At 37.5% G+C, this 25,942-nt stretch overlaps 1 protein-coding gene across 2 annotated transcripts in view; it reads right to left on the bottom strand.

Annotated features, from left to right (window-relative positions):
- Positions 1-25,942, bottom strand: part of ECA3 (endoplasmic reticulum-type calcium-transporting ATPase 3) — a 42,847-nt gene that overhangs the window by 6,449 nt on the left and 10,456 nt on the right. For both annotated transcript variants that reach the window (XM_039030315.2, XM_039030316.2), the window contains 16 exons: positions 17,854-17,899; positions 16,838-16,897; positions 16,659-16,739; positions 7,953-8,038; positions 7,255-7,356; positions 6,814-6,867; positions 6,272-6,373; positions 5,167-5,225; positions 4,702-4,846; positions 4,442-4,549; positions 3,798-3,950; positions 3,262-3,366; positions 2,484-2,680; positions 1,769-1,880; positions 337-435; positions 91-236 (listed from right to left, as the gene is read on the bottom strand). In XM_039030315.2, coding sequence (XP_038886243.2) covers positions 91-236; positions 337-435; positions 1,769-1,880; positions 2,484-2,680; positions 3,262-3,366; positions 3,798-3,950; positions 4,442-4,549; positions 4,702-4,846; positions 5,167-5,225; positions 6,272-6,373; positions 6,814-6,867; positions 7,255-7,356; positions 7,953-8,038; positions 16,659-16,739; positions 16,838-16,897; positions 17,854-17,899 — 1,655 coding nt within the window. The remainder of the gene's footprint in view (positions 1-90; positions 237-336; positions 436-1,768; positions 1,881-2,483; positions 2,681-3,261; positions 3,367-3,797; positions 3,951-4,441; positions 4,550-4,701; positions 4,847-5,166; positions 5,226-6,271; positions 6,374-6,813; positions 6,868-7,254; positions 7,357-7,952; positions 8,039-16,658; positions 16,740-16,837; positions 16,898-17,853; positions 17,900-25,942) is intronic.

Below are 25,942 nucleotides of genomic sequence, written 5' to 3'. Positions count from 1 at the left end.
GAAATAGTAACAGTTCCTTGATAAAATGAAACAATCATGTATGATTATATATGTAATCAGCATTTAATCATACGAGAATGTCCAAGGTACCTGGTGAAGAGTGCCATTCGTTGCAATGCCGTTGTTTGTTGCATTGCAGGTAGCTCTTCAAATTCGGAAGCCGTATAAGAATGACCAGTTAGATCCACCAAGTGATCAAAAGCACCAATCTTGCGACAGAGTGATTCGGCAGTTGACTATAAATGCATGTTATTAAGTCAGCAAGTTCTTTCTAAAAAATTGCCTATAAGGAAAGTTACATGAAATAAATAAGGTCAAAGGGCTGGATTAGAAAACCTTATTGTCCCCAGTTACAACTATAACACGTATGCCGGCAGTCATGCATGAAAGCATAGCATTTCTCACTTCCTCTCTCGGTGGATCAAGCATTCCAACCTTTAAAATGATAGGTAAGCAAATAAATGCTAAGAAGAAGCCAGAAAGGAAACCAGAAGCCAGCAACAAAGACACCAAAAATGAATTTAAAGAAAGGGGCTCGAACCAAACAAAAGAGCATAAATGAAGACCAACGCCGGCTGTGAGATAGGTCAAATGGACTACAATATTGATAAAATATGGATAACGGAACAAATAATATTCCTAACAGTAGGCTATGGCAATACATATAAATCCAAAATGATTCCAAAGATCTAGACGCAAGTAAAGATCACTGTTGTTCCCTGATACAACTTATAAAGTTAACATGTAACGCAAAGTTTATTCTAAATTTCAATGCTATTAGCACCTTTATTATCAAAGATTCTAATAGTCCTTTTCAACCAAATAATACACGATGTAGCAGAAACAACCAAAACAGTAATTTCCAAGAAATTGGAGCAATTGACATCCATGGTTGTCCTCTTGTTTCATGTATCTCCACCAATTCCTGCAGTTTTCATGCAACAAAATTCTCTTTTGGGCTGTGTATTACAGCTGTAACAAACTCTGGAAAACATTGCGACAAAGCTATTGGAAAACATTTAAAGATATAATTTTAATAAACATTTACACAATAAGCTCAGGCTCAGGTCAATATTTGTTGCAACCATCCTTACTGTCTGTTCATTACAACAAATCTACTATTTCTTTTATTTCCAGAAAATAGCTTCAATTTTTTTGAAAAGAAAACGAACTTTTCATTATGTAATGAAAAGAGCCTAATGCTCCAAGTACAAAGAGATATCAAGTAATAAAGATTTAAGAAACAACTAAATGTTTAACCAGAAAATTCTAGGATCAGTAGATGCACCCGGTTATCTCACATGATCTTCCACACATGAATGTACAATAAAGTTGAAAATCATTATTCTTTGAAGTTTTTTCCATTCTATGCACTTTCTAGTCTCTCTTAGTGTAGCACGAAAGGCTGCTTCAACGTTTCTGTAAAGTTTAAGAGCTTTTACATTTCTGTAGATAAAGTGAGGTTAGGGCATGTTCTCCAAGCATCTTTAAGATGATAAGCATTCATCCACACGAAAGAGTCTCTCTTTAGAATAACATATACATTCACATTATTCTCCACTTTCAAACAATAAATAGAACTAGTAACCTTGTACCAGTGTAAAATTTTAACAAGGAAACAAAATTCTAAACAAAGTGGTAAAATATGAATTAGTTATAAGAATGCATCAATCGGCATTCAGCAAACATATAGCAGCGCCGATAGAATACAATACATAGAATGAGGCAGTAAATGAACATAGCATTCTATTTCAAAAAGAAAGCATACCAACCCAATGAATGTTAGATCTTGCTCATCGTCAACGGTTAAACTCTGCTGACTCAGAGGAAGCAATTTGAATGCTATAGCCAGGCACCTAAGCATTTCATTTCCAGCAAGACTGCAAAACATGCATTCATATAATTTGTATAGCATGTATTAGTATATGAGGCATGAATACTTCATATGCTTTAATGCATTGTCATGGAAGCATAGACTTAGACCTCTTGTAATTGGTGAACCAACAGTGAGACCAAAATGTGTGCCTTGCCTCAAGGCTTTAAAAGACAAATCATCAATAGCCAGAGAATTTTGTAATGGCCATTTATTCTGGTAAATGTTGGTTGACGGGTTTTTTATTTTGTCCATTACCCTTTGAAGACATCTAGTTCTCCTATTTCTATCTCTTTCAACAATAAATACTTCCTTTTTTTTCTTTTTTCTTTTTTTCTTTTTTCCTTAAAAAAAATTATTAAGCTCAATGACAACTAAAATGTAAAATTAACTAGTCTGGTAAGTAATGTTTCCTTTACTTCTCTTTGTACACAATGTTAGATAAAGAATAGGGACATTTCCAGCATATGATAGGTGGTAGATATGAAGATAGGTGTTTTCTGCACAGTTGGTGTGTGAAAATTAAAAGATGTAGACAGAGAGAGGGAAGGGCAGAAGATCATGCATGGGCGTTTATGTATTAAGCTTACAGAAGCCCACGAGCTCTAACCTTTGAAATCTTGCTTCCAGTTCAGTGCGAATACTAGAAGTTAAGACACTGGTGGAACCATCTTCATTACAAAGGATGCTTGAGCATCTTGAAATAATGCTCTCAGGAGCACCCTTGGAGAATAGAATATGTGACTGGTTTCTGCTACATAAAATGCTCATCATCTTGCGATCGCGAGAAAATTCCAATGCAGAAATCTGCAAAGTTTCTATTGATAAGCAAGCAAAATACCAAAACACCTGACAAAGTCAGTTGCACTTGCATGAAATCCAAAGTGCTTAAAAATTTCAATACTCCTAATAATCCATTCCATTGAAACCAGTATGATCCAAAGTCAGTAGCATTTCACAAATTGATGGAGCGCTTTATAGCATTACTTTCGCTACTAAGTATTCCACATAGGCATTTTTCAGTAATCTCTTGCATTTTTAAAAAGAGGTTTTCTTATCCTCTTATCACTCTAATAAAAACAAAAATACTTTGTTTGAATGTTGTTAAATCACCACTAGATGCAAAGACTTAAACAAATGGATTGTGAAAAATTTAACCCAACATAAATACATTAAGACACCCCTTCTCACTTGTGAGCTCAGAAATTTACACAAAACCCGACAAATGATTATCAATATTAAATTACCACTAGACTCAGAAGCTTAAGCTAATGTAATGTGGTAAATTTAATTTTAAATCCACACTTTAACACTACTATAAGAAATATATTACTTAACTTTCTTTTCACATTGCAAATTTTAACAATTCCTGGTAAAAACAAACCAACCTTTTTGAACTGGCTCTCCCAATGGTGGTTACAATAGGATGCACGCTCATGCTTGCTGAGCATATTTAGAGCTGAAGGCATAGAAGTAAAACCAGGAAGACCAACCTGAAACATATATAAGGCTTATTATATACATGTATTTATTTTCTGTTGGGGGGTGTTCAAAATACAGTAATGTTCGGGGGAAAACATCAAAGAGAGTTTTGGGTGTACGTTTTAAAATTAGTTTTAAACTGATTTTAAAAACTTTTTCTTCAAAAGAAAAAAAAATGTTAAGAAAGATAATTTTTGCAATTTCTACATATTAATTGAAAATATAATTCATTTAATTTAACTTATACTTGAACAGCAGAAAAAGAATTTATGTGAAAAAGTAATTTAGAAATAATCTAAGAGAACATATGAAAGAAACAAATTACTATTTCTATTTTTTAGTTTTAGCTGCTTTTTATTCTGAAACTTTTTTAAAAGAATTGTTCTGCCAAAATACTTTTTTACATCAAGAAACTATTTTTATCCTTAAAACAGGCACTAACCTTTTCAGCAAAGACACGCAGTGCTACTTCAGTTGATTCACCAATTTTTTCGTAGCTTCCCTTGTCTGGATTATATTGCAAAGTAGACTCGTTGCAGAGGGCAGACCCCATCGCCATATGTAGAATACAAGGCAATTGAGCTGGAAACTCAAGCTACAGAATTCAAACATTTGAACCAGTCTAAAAGGTGAAATCTCAATCAAACAAGTGAATGCAAAATGTATAAAGAAGCCTCCACAAAGTTAAAAATGTATTGAGAAGAAAAGGCCTTCCAATTTTGATAACATAATTGGCTACTTACTGGAATAATATGTGTTATGCCAGATGGGAAAAAATCTCTTCAACCATGGAGAAAGAGGTGTGATATTAAAATATTTAGTTGTGAAGATAAGTATAATTAGATTTTGAATATGTAGGTGAATTTAAAACTACCATTAGAAGTTTAACAGATTATAAGAAGAGTTTAAGTTGCTAAGGACGGAGATTTCAGACAGTGAATAGTCTTGCATTCATAAAATGACAAATGATCAATGAACATAATAATATCAATAGTTTCCACATTTTATTGCCAATCTAAATGACGAGAGAAAGAGAAAGAGAGCTGCAGTGCATATATCTCACAAGCTACGCAGAAGTACAATTACCTGTACTCCCGAGCTGTCAAAAATAATACCATCAGGAGCATATGTTGTACCGCTGACATTGTACTCAGAAAGTTGTGGACCATGCAAAACAGAATGGACCACACAAATCTGAGAAAAACAATAATAAAGAGAAGTTTTAATATTTGGACAAACCAAAGAAAAACAGAAAAATATGTGTGACCCTCAGGTTGCATGGGTAGGGTATATGCAGGGAAAAACCAAATCATATTTTTCAGGCTCATATTTCACCAGAGCGTCACCTTTGAGACGGACATCATATTGGTAGTCAAAGTTCCAGTCTTGTCACTACATATAACAGTGGTGCAGCCTAAAGTCTCAACAGATGGCAAAGACCTTACAATTGCATTCAGACGTGCCATTCGTTTGGTGCCAAGAGCCAAACACCTATAAGCAGAACATGAAAACTATAACTTAAGTAGTCAAATTAGGCAATCATGATACTGAGGACGAAGCCAAGTAACTACTATAAAGTTGAATGCATGAAAGCTACAACCCAAAAACATTAATATGGATGAATGATGCTAAACACATAGCATACTTAATACATTCGGACGTCACCATCATGGCTAAGGACAGAAGAGGTACTGCATATTTAGCACATCAGCTTAAATGCTTAATAACGTTCAAGAGGTCATCCATATTTTAGGTTTCCATACTACCAGAAAAATCTTTATCTACAAAGAAAACTGAAAAAAATCACTCACGTTGTGACAACAGCAGGAAGTCCTTCAGGAATAGCTGCAACAGCGAGAGCAACTGCAATCTGAGGGAGATGAGCAGACGCAGGGTGGTTGACCATGGAATGGATATTTAGTAAGTACGGTTAGAAGATAGTGCAAAAAGTAGTAAACAAACATTACAGAAAGAAAACTTTAATAAACTAAGTTAGCTAACACCACCCCCCCCCCCCCCCCCCCCCACCACAAATAATAATAATAATAATAATCACTCTGAAACTCAACATTTCATATTTAATTATAATGTTCAAATCTAAAATTTTCCAACTCAGATAGAGTTAGCAGCTTGAAATTGTTACTTAATACCCCAGGCTATACAAAGGAGAAATAGTGATGAAATCTTTGGTGTTTTGAGTCCTCCGATATGCTATCAAGCAAATCTTTGTTCTACCATTTACTCCCCCTTCCCAACCTTCCACACCCTTCTTTCTGAGCTTTAGAAGTTAGAAATCCCAAAATGTGCATCCTTAACACCATTGAATTTATTCATAGGTTTTCCTTTGTACTTCTTGATCTTCTTCGCCGATGTCCTTTTACTAAGGTGTTTTCTTTCTTTGATCTCCTTTTCCTTTGAAGATTTTGAGAATATTTTTGCATCCCCTTGGAAAGCTTTAACATGCGTATGCACATTTTTCAGGTCCTTATCCGAGGGCTACTTACAAAGTCTTTTTATTGTCAACACCTATGAATTTTGGAGGTGACACTGCAGATGTGATCCAAGGATGTCATTGTCAACAACCATGGAGGTACAGGCCGATCATGCACTTCTACATTTTTTGTTGCACTTAGGTCTCTATTATGTAAAAGAAGAAATTATCTCTGACTTGACCTTCCTTATTCACAACTCTCTATACCTCTGTTTAGCGTTTTAGTTTTTGAAGGGATCCTGCATTGCTTTTTTTTCTTTCCCCCTAATGTTTTCCCCCATTTTCTGCTATTTAAAACTTTCATTTCCTTACATTGAAAGCATCCATGCAGAGACATCCCTATCAAAGTCTATTTTAGCCTAAGGTCATCGCAGAAGTCAATTTAACAACAACTAAATGAACAAATCCTTTCAAAGGAAAATTACCTTGAAGTAATGTATAGCACCACTCAAAACCCCACCATGTGAAGGATCACGGAAGTGACCAATGTTCACTATCCATACAAGTACACAAATTCCAGCAATAACCTAATTAAAAAGGCATGAGAAGATCAAACATCGTGGTAAAGATAGATGATACAATATCAACAAACAAATGTAAGCTTTGAGAAATGGACTTCAGAAAAATATTCCTGCTTCTTCAATGATTCAGTTTGCAGACGATGAACTAATTACATAGATTAAAAATATCATCCCTAGCTTTTGGGAGAGGCTTGACATGGATCAGGATGGATATATGGCAGACAAGCATATCTTACTCTCATGAATTAAAGTGAAACCTGGACCCATCTTCAAGTAAAAACATTTATTTAATTTTTTATATTACTGATTTCACCTGAGAAGTCAATCCCACATATGCTCATTAATTCTCTCATGAAAAAACCAGGAATATCTTGATGAAATTAGTGAAATTTTTATAATTAAGGATGAAAAAGAAGATCAAAGACTTAATGTGCATTTTGCATCACCTTGGCCAGAAAGGTACCAAATTCATCGAGCTTTTTTTTCAACGGTGTCACCTCCTGCAATTGAAAATAGATTTGAAATAATGATATTAACACAGTAAACATCACAATAATGATATTAACACAGTAAACATCACGGACGAACATATTTCCAAGCTTAGTTGCAGGGTGGAGAAAAAGAAAGGTTTCAGAAGCAAGTGGTGCAAAACTTGAAAAAGGTACACAGAGTGGACTGTGTTCTTTTAAATTTTTAGTGGTAGACATTATTATTTATAATGAAAACTTGAAGAGCTCTTTTTGCTCCATTTTCCTTCTAGTGGAATAGACACATAGGACCCCCATGTATTGTAACTTTTTCTCCAGTAACAGGAATGCAACGTAGTGAAAAGAATTAAGATGAAAAGAAAGAAAGAAGAGAAAAACACAAAACTTTATAGCAATTACATCATCAGTTTGCAATATAGAATCTCGTATATTGCCCATGGCAGTATTTGCACCAACTCCTACCACAATAGCACGTGCCCTGCCAGCAACCACCACTGTACCCTGATTGCAACAAAAGGAAAGATGACTTCTAAATCCTAGCGAAGGATGAAAATACTAACATAAACAAACATGTCCAATAACAGAGTTCCGCACAAATATTGACCATGTTGAGAAAATTTACTGAAATGCTCACTAAATTGTTTTTGTGTTGCAAAGTTTTTTCTCTTCTTATAAATCTCAAACATAGTAACTTCCCAATTATAATCAATTTGAAGATTGGGATTATAAATATTATCAAAGAAATGCCATAATCAGCTTTCAACTGATACTAGCGTTGTCTTGGGTTATAATTGTGATGAGTCCCAAATTGAGTAGATTCACGATTTTGGAAGGAGAGGGTGGATCTGACTCAATATCAGGCTTATTCTTGCCGCTTTATCCAAGCTCTTACCAATTACAAGCCCTGTATAATTAATACTCGTTCAAATGTTCTGTTTAAGCTCTTAAAGGAAGTTCTTTTTCCAGTTTCCGTGGCAAAGTTTTTAATGTATCAATAAGAAGTGTTTTTTATTTCAAACAAAACAAGATAAAGAATAAAACATCATCAATATTCAATCATTTTGCCTATTTTCAAATTTAAACAATAGAGTTCTTACAGAAAAAAGAATATTTGTCTTGTCTTGATATACAGCATTTGCTGCTCTTGTAGACTCGAGCTCTTTTTCAACAGAGCAACTCTCACCTATCATCATTAACAAACACATACAAATACAACACATCGCTGATTATGTTTCTTTAAGAGAACAGAAAGGGAGAAACAATAAAAAGACAACAAACAATAAGGCTGCAAAGAATGTATTGGTGCAAAGTAAAACATAGATTTCACCTCCATAAAAGACCATTAAGCAAGATAATTTCAATATTATAAACATAACTCTCGGAATGAATTAGTGTTAAAAGGAACTGTTGAAAATAGGGTTTAAGCCCTAGGGACATTTTTGTCTTTTCACTGTACTCTAGGGTTTTCCTTTTTTCTATTTAAACGTGTAGCCTCTATGTATCTAGTGTATCAAATCTTAATAAGAAAAACTCTATATCGTGGTTTTTTCTCCCTGTATTAGGGTTTTCCACGTATCCCTATCTGCCCTATTTTTCCTTTTCTTTCTATTTTTCATCATGGTATCAGAGTAAGGAGATGAACCCCTAACCACCATTGAGGAAAATCAAACAAAAGAATCACAAGTGCCATCTGGCACCACAACCACGGATATTACCGTTGTCGTACAAACCGCTATAGAATGGTACTTCCAAACAGTCTTCCCTCATCTTCATCAACCGATTGGAGCAGCCAACCTGAAGGACAGGTAGCCGATTGGATCAGAAACCAACAGACATAGCTGGTTGATTGGATCAGCCACCAGACGGCGGCTATAGAAGCTACGGCGCACCAAACGATCGAAAATCAAAGGGATGGGTGGATCGCAGCTTCGCGTCGATCCTTCCACAAGCAGACGCCAGCCGGTCGAAGAGAGTCAGCCAATCAAAGACAGACACAACCCATTCAGCACCCACCTAATGGGAGCCTTCTAGACCGACTCCAGCTGAGCGTAGACGTCCAATCGTCCCCAGCCGCCGTTCGGTTCCAGCGCTGCCATCCCAGCAAGCCGTGAACCTTCAAACCCGAGCCGTGACTCTTGCCCAGCCGCACCTGGGGTTTTCCCCATTCCAGCCGTGATGCCTCCATTCTAGCCAAGTGTGGGTAGCGGTTTCAGCCAAGGAATTCCCATGGGTGGCGGATTAGAGATGGGTGAATCGTCTTCGTCATATCCATAACAGAAACTTGACTTTATCCAAGAATAGTTCACTCAACTTCAACTCCAGATTAAACAGCAGAATGAGTCAGTTCAGCAACAGATGGCTACCTTCAAAGAAGTTCTTGGAGCTACCTCTAATGCCCGATCAGAACTCCCCTCTAGTCTACCAGCTTACTCAGGAAGTTTGGTAACCTCTTTCCCTACCTTATCTACAACAAATTCATTTTCTGGGGCAATAGAAAATTCTGCTAGCTTTATTGTAGGGGAGAAATTAAATGGTCATAATTACTTTTCTTGATCTCAATCCATAAAAATGGCCCTCGAGGGTCATCATAAATTCGGATATTTAACGGGTGAGATACCGAAACCAAGACCGGGTGACCCTAAGAACGTATATGGAAGGGAGAAGACTCCTTACTTTGGTCTATTCTAGTAGGGAGTATGGAGCCTCAAATTGGCAAACCCCTACTATATGTTGCCACTGCACAAGACATATGGGAGGCTGTCCAAAAGCTGTACTCCAAATGGTAGAATGCTTCCCGACTCTATACTTTACGCAAACAAGTCCATGAATGCAAGCAGGGAACAATGGACATTACAACGTACTTCAACAAGTTATCTCTTATCTGGCAAGAATGGACCTATGTCGAGAGATGGTCTGGAATTATCCGTGTGGGGGAGTCTTACATTACCAGTCTGAGGAGACCGACCGAGTTTATGACTTTCTGGCAGGGTTGAATTCTAAGTTTGACGCGGTACGGAGTCGGATACTGAGAACCTGTCCGATACCATCCCTGATGGAAGTTTGCTCTGAAGTTCGCCTTGAGGAAGACAGGTTCAGTGCTATGAATAATACACTGGTTTCACCAACTGACTCTACTGCATTAAAAACATCAGGTCCTATCAATGATAAGCAAAACGGCAAGCCAACTCCAGTATGTGAACACTGCAAAAAAACCCTGACACACTAAAGACCAATGCTGGAAGCTGCATGGCCGTCCACCTAATGGTAAACGACGTCAGTCAGGTTCTGGATTAGCACTTGCAAGTGAATCGGCAACCAAAAGTCCTCAACCTCAGAATCAGGAACCCAATCAGAGTAACTTTAGTTGGTCTTATTAGTATAATTGGTAGCAAGCCGTGGATTCTAGATTCAGGGACTACAGACCACTTAACTGGCTCTTCTGACCAATTTCTTTCATATCATCCAAGTGTTGGGAATGAAAGGATCAGAATCGTTGATGTGTCCTTTGCTCCTATGGCTGAGAAAGGCCGTTTGTCACCCTTTAAGGGTTTAGTTCTTCAAGATGTGTTGCATGTTCTAAAATTTCTTACAATCTATTATATGTTAGCAAGATTACAAGAGATTTGAGATGTCGAGTTACTTTCTCACCTGATGTTGTTTTTCAGGACCTGAACTCGGGAACGACGATTGGGTATTCAGCTTCGGCACTACTTCTGGCAACAACACCCTGTTTCTCACTTCTCCACGTAACAAGGTTACCCCACACGAAGGTACAGTATCCAAATGTCGACTTTCTGTCTACCACAGAGCCTACCTAATCAACATCTGTGTATGCCTCAATGCATCGTCTGTCAGACTTTCTGAACATCAACTTGCCCGGAGAGGTTTTTAAATACCTCAGGATGCGCTCCACCGCTCTCATATGTTCTTCATAAAGAGACTACATGAACTGACTAACTACACTGACTGCATACGCAATATTTGATCTGGTATGGGAGAGATAGATTAGTTTCCCAACAAGCCGCTGATATCTTTCCTTGTTAACTAGAGCACTGTTACTCAAGTTACTGAGTTTAGCATTAACTTCCATAGGAGGGTCCACTGGTTTACAGCTTGTCATACCTGCTTCCTTAAGTAAATCCAGAGTATATTTTCGTTGAGAAACCGAAATCCCGTCTTTCGACCGAGCCACTTCCATTCCGAGAAAGTACTCAATTTTCCCAAATTCCTCAGCCATTTTCCTCTTCAATTTGTCAATTTCTGAAGCATCATCACTTGAAATGACAATATCATCTACATACACAATCAGAACTGCAATTTTCCCGAATACTGATTTCTGTGTAAAGAGGGTGTAATCTGAGTGTCCCTGACTATACTCTTGTGACTTCACAAAGGTAGTGAATCTGCCAATCTAGGATATGTGATAGGATTAGTTTACTTTCATCTTGTTTTTCTACCTCTGAAACTGATTATATGTTATGGCCTTATCGTCTTGGACATCCTAGTTTCCATTATATGAAATATTTGTTTCCTCATCTGTTTCGCAATGTTAATCTTTCTAACTTGAATTGTGATGTGTGTATCCAAGCTAAACAACCTCGTGTCTCGCTAAAACCTCAACCTTATAAGCCTTCCAAACCATTCACCCTCTTCCATAGTGATGCTTGGGGTCCGTTACTACCGCCACTGGCAAACGGTGGTTTGTAACTTTCATTAATGGACACTAGATTAACTTGGGTTTTTCTTCTCACCGAATCGATAAGTCTGAAGTCACATTGATTTTCAAACAGTTCTACAGTTCTGTAGAAACCCAGTTCAACGCAAAAATCGTTATCCTTCGAAGTGACAATGGTCAGGAGTTTTTTAATAATTCTTTTAGGAAATTCTTAGTCTCTAAAGGAATTGTCCATTAGAGTTCGTGTGCGTATACTTCTCAACAAAATGGAGTAGCCGAACGGAAAAACCGTCATCTTATCGAAGTTGCTCGGTCCTTTATGTTGTCAACTTCTCTTCCGTCCTATTTGTGGGGAGATGTTGTGCTAACAGCAGCTCATTTGATAAACCGAATGCCTTCCCGGGTCTTAAAATTCCAAACCCCCTTAGTCTGTTTCAAAGAGTCCTATCCTAATAACCGGCTTATCCCTGATGTTTCACTTCGGGTGTTTGGGTGTGTTGTGTTCATCCATACCCATGGTCCTAGTCGAACCAAGTTTACCTCCCATGCTCAGAAATGTGTCTTTGTGGGATACCCGCTTCATCAATGTGGGTACAAATGTTGCCATCCTTCCTCACGGAAATATTTTGTCTCAATAGATGTGACTTTCCTCGAAGATCAACCCTTCTTCCCATTAGTTCTCTTCAAGGGGAGAGTACTAGTGAAGAGACTAATTGGGGTCTAAGTCTGTCAATCTTACCTAAACCTATTCCTGACATAAGTATCAACGAACCCATTCTGCCTACCGAACAAATCCCATGGATCACGTACTATAGGAGGAATCTCAGGATGGAAATAGCGCTGCCTACTTCTCTGACTCCCGTCCATGAGTCAGAACGGGCGTCAGTTCCAAGTATTAATAAGCCTATCCCTGATAATGATAACATTTATGTTGAATATGATGCGAGTAAAGACAAAGAAGACAATGATAGCACCAATGGCTGTAGTGAGAATGTGGTTGATACAAGCGATGGTAGTTGTGAAAAACCTTTTCCAACAGAAAACATTGTTGAAGGTGGAGGAGATCTCTTAGAAGATAAGACACATGAGCAGGAAGCTGAATGCAGTAGGGAGTCAGAGGAGAAGAAAGATCATGATGCCTCTCTTGACCTTCCTATTGCCTTAAGAAAAGGTGTGAGATCTTGCACAAAGTATCCAGTTACTTGTCTTATAGCAACTTGTCTCCCGTGTTCAAAGACCTCACTACGAGCCTAGACACAGTTACAATACCGAGCAGTATACATGCAATGATGGAGATTCCCGAATGGAGAATTGCAGTCATGGGAGCGCTTGAGAAAAACAACACTTGGGACCAATTTACCCTTCCAAAGAGGTACAAGGCAGTTGGGTGCAAGTGGGTGTTCACCGTTAAATATAGGCCTGGTGGAACGATTGATAGGTACAAGACCAGATTGGTTACCAGAGGCTTCACTCAGATCTTCGGAATAGATTACTCCGAGACTTTCTCCCCAATAGCAAAGTTAAACACTATTCGTGTTCTTCTCTCCGTTTCGGTTAACAAAGACTGGCCTCTCCACCAATTTGATGTGAAGAATGTCTTTCTTAATGGAGAATTAGAAAAGAAGTTTACATAAGTCCTCCCCCAGGGTTCGAAAAACAGTTCAATCATCGAGTATGTAAACTGAGAAAGTCCTTGTATAGGTTGAAACAGTCTCCGAGAGCCTGGTTCAGCAGATTCACTACCTTTGTGAAGTCACAAAGGTATAGTCAGGGACACTCAAATCACACCCTCTTTACAAAGAAATCAGTATCCGGGAAAATTGCAGTTCTGATTGTGAAGGTAGATGATATTGTCATTTCAAGTGATGATGCTTCAAAAATTGATAGATTGAAGAGAAAAATGGTTGAGGAATTTGAAATTAAGAATCTCGGAAAATTGAGGTACTTTCTCGGAATAGAAGTGGCTCGGTCGAAAGAAGAGATTTCGGTTTCTCAACGAAAATATACTCTGGATTTACTTAAGGAGACAGGTATGACAGACTGTAAACCAGTGGACACTCCGGTGGAAGTTATTGCTAAACTCAGTAGTGCTCTGGTTAACAAGGAAAGATATCAGCGGCTTGTTGGGAAACTGATCTATCTCTCTCATACCAGACCAGATATTGCGTATGCAGTCAGTGTAATTAGTCAGTTCATGCAATCTCCTTATGAAGAACATATGAGAGCAGTGGAGCGCAACCTGAGGTATTTAAAAACCTCTTCAGGCAAAAGGTTGATGTTCAGAAAGTCCGACAGACAGTGCATCGAGGCATACACGGATGCTGATTGGGCAAGCTCTGTGGTAGACAGAAAGTCGACATCTGGATACTGTACCTTCATGTGGGGTAACCTTGTTACATGGAGAAGTAAGAAACAGGGTGTTGTTGCCAAAAGTAGTGTCGAAACTGAATACAGGGCCATGAGTCTAGGGATATGTGAGGAAATTTGGCTGGAAAAGGTCCTAAGTGATCTTGATCAAGATCATGACGGTCCGATGAAACTCTACTGTGATAACAAAGCCGCAATAAGTATCGCAAACAACCCAATACAACATGATAGAATGAAGCATGTGGAAATTGATATGCATTTTATCAAGGAGAGACTTGATAGTGGCAACATTTGTATTCCCTATATATTCCTTCCAGTCAACAAATAGCAGATGTTCTTACAAAAGGGCTTCCCATACAGATCTTTGACTCATGTATTAGCAAGTTAGGCCTTATCGATATCTACGCCCCAACTTGAGGGGGAGTGTTGAAAATAGAGTTTAAGCCCTAGGGGTATTTTTGTCTTTTCACTGTACTCTAGGATTTCCCTTTTTTCTATTTAAACTTGTAGCCTCTATGTATCTAGTGTATCAAATCTTAATTAGAAAAACTCTATATCATGGTTTTTTCTCCCTGTATTAGGGTTTTCCATGTATCTCGGTGTGTGTTCTATTTTTCCTTCTCTTTCTATTTTTCATCATTAACTACAATATAACTTTGGCTCTTAAATCGACATCATTTATAAACATATAATAAATAAGCACTAGCATAGGAAACCACAAAATTTTACATCATATATGAAGAAGCACAGATAAAAAGGGGAAAATGAGTGAGAAAATAGCTGTAATTGGCCCAATCATTGGTTTAAGAATAACACACAAGGCAATTTAGCAAAAGCAAACACGGCCAAACGTTCAAAGAAGACTAACTCAGAAAATGACTAGTTAACGTGAATGCTTGAACTGATATAACTGGAAAGTAATCATAATTAAAGGTAAAAAAAAATAATTATCTCGAGTGCATTAAAAATATCATCAGAGGAAAAAATATATTTGTCCTGTCCTGATGAAAAGCAGTGTCATTCTCACTCAAAGAAATTAGGAATAAGCCACAAGGTTAGATTTAAAAATAGAAATTTACATGAGGTTGTCACTTGTTATTGATAAAAATAGAAAGCTAAGAAATGTTCAATCTCCCAACCATGTTCTAAGCCATATAAAAAAAAGGTTTTCATTATACGGAGAGAAGTTGTCTACTTCATCAATTAAATATTTTCTAGTCAATTAATCAAGCGAAGTTTGGCATTACATCATCATTTTGTAAGTTGAATTTAATGTTTTGACTATCGAGACAATAGAGATATTGAAAAACCAATACGTAAAGAAAGAAATTAAATTTTAAAGATTAGGGTTCAAATTGAAAAAAGGCTAAAAAAAACTTAGACTGGTTGATGAACAAAATAATATCAATCCCCGTATAAAATTATAAAATATTATTCTCACAAAATACCATCAATGTCTAAAATTTAATTATTTACATAAGGTAGCAAATTGAGTTTAGGGATTTGCAGGCGTGTCTTTTGGGTTTTTGAGTTTGCAAATGTGGCAAAATAGAGTTTCACAATCGCCACCTTCGATTAAATCGGCCTGGCAGTGAAGGGCTTCGAGGTGTCGTCCTAGGAGTTCCATTTAAGGCGTCGTCGTGGGTTTTTTGAGTCAGAGGACGGCAGGGACATGGTGGTTTCCGGTGGTCGGAGCTCAATTGCCACCTTTGATTAAATCGGCTTGGCAGTGAAGACATTTGAGGGCTTCGAAGGTGTAGTCATAGAAGCTCGATTTCAAGCGTCGTCATGGATTTTTTGGGTCAAAGGACGGCGGGGACATGGTGGTTTCCAGTGGTCGGAGCTCGATTTTAGGTGCAGCGGTGGCCGGGTTGTTTGAAGAGAGATGTTGAGCCAAAGGGCCTGCTGCTTTTGAAGAAAAAGAAGTTCAAGTCTTTTTTTTAGGAAAAAAAAAAAGAAAAATTATAAGTGTATCATCTTGATTCAAGTGAATCAAGGAGTATCAAGTGTATATCAACAATATCAAGGATATCAAATGTAACATATATATCAGATATATTAAGTGCGTATTAAGTGTGTATCAAGTGAATCAGGTGCATCAGGTGTATCGTACATTTTTTACATTTCATGTTTTGAATCGTGGGTTGGGCTTCTTTTCTGCTATTGTTGTAAAACAAAAAGGCTTGGGCTACGGGCCTAATATTAAGAATATTAAGAACTTATTCTGCCCATGTTGCAACTAGCCCTATTTACATTCCACTCAAATAATCTTTCTAAGTTCTTAAAAACATACAACTCGAGCAGCCAGGCCTGCATATGCCTACTGTCAATTTGCCACTTGCCTCAGGCATAAGCGCTTATTTTATTAAAAATGAAAAATAAATAAATAAATATTTTTTACCTTGAAAAGAAAAGACTTGAAACCACTTATTGTGGTCTTGTTTTTATGAGATCAAGTGGACATTTTTACTTCTTCCTTCCATTTTATATTCCTCTTTTACCTTAATATATAATTTTTTTTTTTTCCCAAACAAACAAACCTAAGCTCGAGTGCTAACAGACACTCGAAGTGAAGTTCTTCAAACCTGTAAACTGAAGAATAGATTTAGCATTTGAAACAAGAAGCTATTCCAGTGACTTGGTCATAGGGCGTTAGGAACGAAAGTTACTCTGTTCTAGAACTGAAAGAGAATATAACTGAAAGTTTCAGTTGACTAGTAATTTGTGAAATGAGACATGATATTTCGTATGAAAAAGATACCTGTGAGAATTGCTTGATCAACACGTAGCTGATTAGTCAGCATCTCAATCATTCTCATATCAGCTGGAATTTTGCACCCCACTATACCACCATAAAAATTAAAATGAATTTCTTCTAAATTGGCATTATAATTCCTTCATGCCATATAATTCTTTCGCACTCAGAATGACTAAAGTTACCAGCAATTTCTACAATATCGCCAGGAACAAGCTCAGTAGCCGGAAGTATTGAAAAGCAACCTGCAAAAGATACTTCAAAATGAATGGCTATTCGGAAATAATGATGTAACAGGATTGACACAAGATTGAATTCCAGAATTCATTTTCTCCTCCCTTTGATGACCATAATCAATAACATTAATAAAGAAGGTAAAAATAAAATATCCAAAGAATAAGCTTTACTGTCTTGAGCATTCAAAAAACTGGATGTCACAAACCAAAATTGCCAAAACAAATAAACGGATTACCACGCGCAGCGCATTCATAAAAGAGAGAAAATTGGAATGAAGTAGTATTTGAGAACTAATTTATTCATATGAAAACGTATTTTTTAATAAGAAACCGAGCTTTCATATGAATATGGCCAGAAACAGCCTCCATAAGGCAAGCCAATGGCAGTTTTTTTAAAAAAAAAATATATATATATATATAGGAAACAGACAATTCATTCCATTAAAAATGATGAAATTACAAAATACAAACGGGGAAGACCAAACCAATGGATTACAGAAAGCTTTTCCAATTGGTCTCTAAAAAATTTTATAGTTTCTTGCCAACCAAATCACCCAAGTAGCTATTGAAATGCTATTCATGCATTTTAAGAGAGAAAATGGCCTTTTAATCTATAATTTGAACAGACATATAAAGTTTGAAGAAAATTCCCACAGTTTTATAAATAATAAGTTAACTCCAAAGATAAGTTAAACTGATTAGTACAATTGTTTTAATAGGAATGAGTATCAATGATAAATAAAATATACAAAAACAATGAAAAGGTTTGTTTCCTTTTTGAAAAAGAAAAGAAGTATAGAAAAACCAGGCAAGCTGCTCCAAAATAAACCATAGGGGTTACAAAAATAGCTCCACACTTCCGCTGTTATTAGAATAAAGTCCTTCACATTAAACAAATATTGGGACTCAATACCATGATATCATTCAAGGACTAAATAGAAAAATCCAGAAAGAAAATAATATACCATTTCTCATCACAGTAGCAATTTCTGCCTGGTATGCCCGTAGTTCCTGCAGAAATAGTGGTCAAAATAAAAGTGTACACTTAGGCGCATAAATAGAAAAGAGCAATATATTTTGTTGTACCCCTTCACCCAAGGCTAGCTCCAAATCATGCAGCTTCCCTCTCTAACTAACCTGTTTAAGACCTTGCATATGGATCCCTACACAGGCTTAAGCCTCTTCCATATTAAGATCTAAAAACCCAAAAGCATTCTCAAACAATATCCTCAATCATTATCTTCTCATTCAAAAAGAATCCCCTTTGAAGGCACACACCTTCAAATATGATAATAACGACTCAAATACTAATCAATATCAAATAGACAACAAATTCTCCAAAAGCCTCGAAAACCCAGCCCTCTTTTAAGGCCAAGCTAAATGTAATCCACTAGTCACGCATTTACCTAAGACCAAGTGTAATGTAATAGACACACTCCAAAGCTTCCCCCTTTCCTTCTAGATTGGAGGGCCTTCTGTAAGTAGCTTTCTTGGGAAGGGGGTCCCCTCTTCTAGATTGGAAGGCCTTCCTCTTTTAGTTTAATCCATTTATCAGGCTTCCCAATATTTTGCCCATTGGTTCCCCTATTGACTAAAATAGGAAAGTTGGTTAGTCTCACACAATTCCTCGCCTAAGTCCAGTGACAACGGGCCCAATAGTTCTTAATCACCTCATCACCAAAAGGATCTCATTAGAGATTGTTCCAGCCAAAGGCGTCTTGATCAGAGAAAACTATGAAGCACAGTATCCTACTAAAGTCTCAAAAACAATCTTACACAACAAGCTGTTCACCAACTAACAGGTCTAATATTTTCTACTCTACATGCATCCAGTTCATCCATCAAGTCCAACATGGCAATATCTCTTAGAACGGTCTTCTTTTGTTTGGAATATAACTAAGCACAAGAACCCAACCAATTCGTGATGTTTTCAAGTAGGTTTTCAAATTGTGTGCCTTTGAATTACCTCCTAAAGGTATATCCAAACACCCACAATAATTTTTTAGATCAATATTGTGGGCACATTGAGACCATCCACAATATACTTGGAAAGATTTAGAATAGTCCGTATGAGATCTCAAAGTAGGTATGAGGAAAAAATAACTACACTTTCTCTAATAACCTTTGACCAAAAATATATATAATATCACCTAGTTAGATCTATAACCCACCTCTACTCCTAGTCCCTGAAAGCCCTCCTTTCCTAGCCCTGTTCCTCTCTCAACTTAGAAACTAGCTTTGAGGAATTTTATCATCGTGCACCTAGAAACCTTCAATAAGAACATCTCTAAATCCTTGTTAAATAATCCACTAAGGTGAACCGCCACAAAAATAAAAAGGAAAAGAGAAAATAGCATCCCCTTACCTCATTAGTCCCTAAATCTATAACCCACCTCTACTCCTAGTCCCTGAAAGCCCTCCTTTCCTAGCCCTGTTCCTCTCTCAACTTAGAAACTAGCTTTGAGGAATTTTATCATCGTGCACCTAGAAACCTTCAATAAGAACATCTCTAAATCCTTGTTAAATAATCCACTAAGGTGAACCGCCACAAAAATAAAAAGGAAAAGAGAAAATAGCATCCCCTTACCTCATTAGTCCCTAAATCTATAACCCACCTCTACTCCTAGTCCCTGAAAGCCCTCCTTTCCTAGCCCTGTTCCTCTCTCAACTTAGAAACTAGCTTTGAGGAATTTTATCATCGTGCACCTAGAAACCTTCAATAAGCCCATCTCTAAATCCTTGTTAGATAATCCACTAAGGTGAACCGCCACAAAAATAAAAAGGAAAAGGGAAAATAGCATCCCCTTACCTCATTAGTCCCTCCTAAATTGGAGGATAGTGGTATAACGGTGTAGTGGATTGATTAAAGGAGATTTTCTAGGTTAGTGGTAGAAATTTAAGGATAATGCATTAGTGGGTAGTTTCTAATTTTTCCTATAAATACTCGTATTGTTTCCACTTCAATAAATGTAGAACTTAATCGAAACACTTGATCCTCCGTGCAATATTTTCTCTTTTGTTTCCACGATCCATTCTCTTCAATTTGTTGTTTTTCGTTACATGATATTAGAGACAGGTTGTTTGTTTTGTGTTTGAGTTTAAATACTCGATGAAGATGAATGGTAAAAATAATATTTGTGTAGACAAGCTTGCCGGTGATAATTATAGCTAATGGAGGTTATGTATGGAAGCTTTTCTTCAAGGACAAGAATTGTGGGATCTTGTTTCCGGTAATAATTCAATTCCCAAAGATACTCTAGAGAATGTTGAGGCACAGAGGAAGTGGAAGGTCAAGTGTGACAAAGCTTTATTTGCTTTGCAAACTTCTATCGGCAAGGAGTATATAGAGTATGTTCGTGATGAGAATTCTCCAAAGAAAGTATGGATACACTTGAAAGGTTGTTCACTCAGAAGAATACAACGAGATTGCAGTATTTAGAGAATGAACTTGTTGGAACGACTTAAGGTAATTTTTCGGTTTCAGAATATTTTCTAAAAATTAAGACTTCGTGTTCTGGAATTTCAGAATTCAACAAAGAGGAGACTATTAGCAATTCCCATTTGCGTCATTATCTTATTCGTGGACTGCGAAAGGAGTTTATGCCATTTATTTCCTTGATACAAGGTTGGTTAAATCAACTTTCTATTGTTGAGTTGGAAAGTTTGCTCTTAAATCAAGAAGCATTGATGAAACATGTTATTGTGATATCAAAATACTGAAGAATCTCATTCATTCTATACATTAGAGTTTAATATATATAGGTATACATGAAAGCCCTAGATTATAGTGAAAAGACAATAAACGACAAGAAACTAATAAGCTCCTTTCTTTACATATATACTCTAACACTCCCCCTCAAGCTGGAGCATATATGTTGATCATACCCAACTTGTTACAAAGACAGTCAATCCGGACTCCATTTAAGGCCTTGATGAAAATATCTCCTAACTGATCTTCGGTCTTCACATATCTCTAGTAGACACCAAATCTTCTTGTATTTTCTCACAAACAAAATGACAGTTAACTTCAATATGTTTAGTTTGCTCATGAAATATTGGATTAGAAGCAATATGAAACGCGACTTGATTGTCACACCACAACTTGACTGGAACGATAATATTAAAGCCTAACTCAAATAAGAGTTGATGTATCCACATTATTTCATATACTGATTGTGCCATAACTCTGTATTCTGATTCAACACTTTTGCGAGACTACATTTTGTTTCTTACTCATCCCTGAAACCAAATTACTCGTCTGGAGCGTAGTATGGAAAAATATTAGCTATATTGAAGGTGCTGTAGATATCCATTGAAAAAGGGAGTTTCTATTTGATACTCCAAATTTTTGTAGTACTGTGAATGATCCATATTTCTTTTGTGATAGCTTGGAGTGATGGCCGGCAGATAGACGAGACTTCTTGATATACACCATGACAAGGTCACCAGGGGAGAAGGTTGATTTTCCTTGATGTGTGATTTTCATTGATGTTTGTCGGCTGCTTCTTTATATTTTGAGTTTGCAGTAATGAGGTTGGCAACGGACAGCACTAAAATCCTCCAGATTTCTAGATTCTAGCAACGCATATTGAACTTTTTATATATTTTTATTATTTTCAGGCCACTGTTTTGGCTTCATCCTCAGTTTTTTCACTTTTGTTGTCTCTTTGGGTTTTGTCCTCATTTTGTAATCTTGTTCTCTTATCTCTCAGTCATGGGATAGAATTGGATATGATGAGGATGCTAAGGGGGTATCAACCTAGTTGAGATGTCCGGGTTCATCTCCTGATCCTTTCACAAGCACTTGTATTCTCGCTTTGCTCTTTGTATAACTCTCTTGTACTTAGAGCTTTCGCTCATCTTTATTTATTAATACAATGAATCGTTTCCTTTTCAAAAAAAAGTAATGAGGTTGGCAACGACTTCCACATGTATTTTCTGAACTCGATCAATCATTAGGTCAACTTCTAGGCTGAGATCAACAGAAGATGGTAAATTAGTAAGATCAAAAGTTAAAAGGGGAGGATGACTATAAACAATTTCGAAGGGGCACTTCCCTGTTGAGCGGTTTTGCATATTATTATATGCAAACTCTGCTTGTGGAATTGTGACAAGGGCGGCCAAAGAGGACATGACAAGCGTCCATGTCTATCACATCACAGATTATTTGGTCCTTGTAGTGGCTCCCAATGGACAATGGAAGCGTGCATATTTCATTTATTATGGCTTCACCACCCTTTTTTATCCATCCCACCTTATAGGGATGTGGGTGTGTTTCTACCTTAAGTTTGAGGGCTCGCACTAGCTTCTTTGATACCATATTCTCAAAGTTTCCGCTATTGATAATCACCGAACATACTTTGCCATTTACCGTGCAACGAGTTCGAAATAGAGCATGGCATTGAGGGTTGATCTCAATTCTGGTGCAAGGAGGATCTTTTGTACAATGCACGATAATTCATCTCCATCGTCTGGATTTGTGACTCAAAATTCAACTTTTTCTTCGACATTGTCACTGTCTTCCTCCATTTCTTGGATCGCTAGGTTCCTTCTTTGAGGGCAGTCATTAGAAAGATGCCCAACTTGACCACACCTGAAACATTTGCCTAGATTGGGTCTATTATAAGGGTTAGCATTTTTAGTTTGTAAGGTATTGGAACTTCACTTATTGTTGGCATCGTTCTTGGCTGATTCTTTAGGTTTAATGTTAGAAGAAGTTGAAGGAACAACATTCTGGGCATTCTCTACCAACGATCTCTTGCCTTGTGTTGTTGTCTTGTCTCAAGTTGTCCGTCTAGTATTCCAACGCTTTTGTCTTTGAAATTCATCATCTTCCATAGTAGTGGCTATAGATATTGCTTAAGACAGGCGGTTCATTGGATGGAGGTGTACTTTCTCCCTAATTTCTGGCCTTAATCCATCAACGAACCTGGTAATTTGTTGATTTTTGCTTTCAGCTAGATTGTTCCTTGCACTTAAACGTCGAAACTGCTCAGTGTAATCTTCAATGCTTCGGGCCCCTTGTTTGCAATGTTGGAATTGGTTATATAAGAGCCTTTCATGGTGGATAGGAAGAAATCTCTTCTTCATTAGCCGCAACATCTTTGGCCAACTTGTAATCAGTTGTTTTCCATAGATCTTTCTATTCGTTTGGAGCTGATCCCACCATGCGAAAGCCCCACTTTTGAGTTTGAAGGACACCAACTTAACCTTCTTATGTTCGATGGTGCTCATATACTCAAGGATACACTCGACTTCCTTCACCCAATCCAAGAAAACCTCAGGAGACGTTTGGGGAAAGTACTATCTTAAGACTATGATAACCACCTCTTACTATAGTAAATACTATTTCAAAATCCCTAGTTAACACTAGGGTTAACACTATTTCAAAACCCTCATTTGCTACAGTTTTTACTATTTTACCTTCATCATTTTTTTTATTCTTTGCTACGGTGTTTAATATTTTCTTCTCAAACTAAAATAGTTTATACCTAAAACACATACTATTATAACCTAAACTAAAATAATTTACACCCCAAACACAAACTATTATAACCCAATTATCATAACCTAGAACTATAATAAACAACTCCTTGCCCCAAACACCCCTCAATGTTCATTCTTCCATTGTAGGTAGGGAGATCTACCTTCATTTTGTAGGCAGAATCTACCCTCCAAGGTGGTCCATGCTGGTTCTGACGGTAATCCTGCCAATCTTGATAGGTGTTCTGCCCATAATACCCCATGTAAGGGCCATCTTGAACCTATTCTTGATTTTCTTGGTTAGATTCTTGAGTGAGCGGCCAACTTTGATCGTCTTCTTCCAAGGATTCAGAGATATAACCCAGCAGATTTGGAGGAAAAAGTGTGGTATGTTGCTGATGGAATCTTGCCATGACCCCTACATTCGAGATTGGTTTCTTGGAGGGGAACGCACCTAATCTTGAATTCTGATGTCCAAATGTCCCTACTTACCGGTCTTTCTTGCTTCAACAATCGGTTGTCCTTCACTTTTTTTTATTTTCTTGATGGTTGTCGTGGGTCTCAACTTCCTTGCCTTTATTGCCCGACATCTTCTTGAACTCTTTAGTCATTTGCTCCATTACTTGGTGCATATCAGCCATGGAAGCCTGCATTGTTGTGAACATTGAGCTGATTGATCGCCAACTCAATGGCAACAAATCTTTTGTTGATTGATCGTGGAGATGCGGATGCTTCCACATCTGAGGGGGAAGGAGGGGGGGGCTTTGCGGAGGAAGTTGGTTAAGGATTTGACTGAGAAGGATCCATTGGGTTCCAAAGACTAAACCTTTGAGTCCGGGCGATCTTGCACCTTTAGGCTAGAGATGAGGCTTAACAAATCTTGAAAATCCGTAATCTCTTCATCTTTTAAGTGCCTCCTAAAAGAGATGCTCCAAGAGTTGGTGGTGTGGTCCCAATGCTCTCTCACAGAGCCATTTGGATGAGTGGCCAATCTATATGTTTGATACAAGAAAACGATCTAGGAGAGATCTTGAAGCCCCATTACCTTCCCTTGACCAAGTGAATTGTCCATTTGAGAGTGGAAGTTCCAGCCGGATGTTTAATCTGATGAACTTATTGAAGTTATTCATGTCTTTCGTTGCTCTACCAACTGGAAATCTCTCATGCCTCCTTCGAATGCTGTTGAAATCTCCCCCAATACACCATGGATCATCAAATTTTTCTGCCAAAGAGGATAATTCTGCCCAAAATCTTCTCCTTTCTCGGTAATCACAAGGACCATAAACATTTGTTATCCAACAGATCTTTTTGTTTAACGTTTGACATTTGATTGAAAGGGAGAATTCATCTTTTGAGTTGTCAGTGACTAGAATTTTGCTCTCATCCCACATTGAGAGTATGCCTCCCGATTTTCCTTTAGCTTCCACCAAAACCCATCCTACCTCTTTTGAACTCCAAAAGCTTTTGATAAATGAGCCCTCAATTCTGTCTTTTTTTGTCTCTTGGATAAGGACAATATCCGGATTGACTTTTTTTAGAAATCTTTTTAGAAGCAGTCTTTTTGATGAATCCCCTAAACCTCTTGTGTTCCAAGTAACTATCTTCATTAAGACTCCCCAAGGATTCTTCAACATTTTTCCTTTTGATCAAGCTAAAAAGAAATCACACTCTTTTATGATGGAGTGTACATTCTGTGGTACATTTGACAAATTTAGAGGGGGGTTCGGGAATATGCTTTCACTAACCTGAGAATGTTCATCCGAGAGGAGGAAGAGCTGACTTAGGGAGAAGTCCATGCCTTCTTGATTGTCATCAAGTTCTTTTTTATCTTTATCATCATTAACATCTAGCTCCTCACTGCTCACACTGGCTAACAAGTCATCATCTGAATCTTGGGAGAATGGAAAGGGGAAAATAGACTTGTTATAGCTGGGAAATTGACTATCTACAAAGAAGTTATCACTTCGGGTGCAATGTAGAGAAGGTTGGATAGGACACTCCCTTTCAGGCCTCAAAGTTTGAGGATTGGCTTGTAGGTTAGCACAACTTACTTCAAGAATATCCGGGTTAGAGATCGCTGACCAGGGGTTTTGAAAGGATGTTTGCTTTCTGATGAAGTGTCTGGGAAAAGGTCTCAGCCCAAATGAATTCAATTTTGTAAAAATGTGATGCTTGAGTGGCTTAATCTTTTTCACCTTTTGGATCCGTCTATTGGAGGAAGGAATGGAGACCAAGGCCTTCAGCTTCTCTGTGATAAAGTCTTAAGTAACAGACTTCTCAAGTTTGGTTGAAGACGAACCGGCATTCTGATTTGGAAGGGTTGGACCGGGTTTTCCCAAGTCAATTTTGGCGCTTTTGTGAGAAGAATTTGAAGGGTCACGACCCTCTGTTTTACTTTCAATCAGTAGATCGATCTTGGCGCCTTTTTTTAGGGGAAGTTAAAGGGTCACGCCCCTCTGTAATTTTTTCTTTAAATAATTCTTTGTCTTCTACAGACGGCGCTGAAGGTGACTGCTCGGGAAGATCAAAAGGCAGAGGCGTGAGGCATGAATGGGGGGCAGCTCAGATTTC

The sequence above is a fragment of the Benincasa hispida genome, chromosome 4 (assembly GCF_027475165.1).
Source record: "Benincasa hispida cultivar pf3 chromosome 4, pf3_genome.v1.1, whole genome shotgun sequence".
NCBI classification, from domain to species: Eukaryota; Viridiplantae; Streptophyta; class Magnoliopsida; order Cucurbitales; family Cucurbitaceae; genus Benincasa; species Benincasa hispida.
Note: the sequence above shows the minus strand (reverse complement) of the source record. Positions and strands in the feature narration are given on the sequence as shown.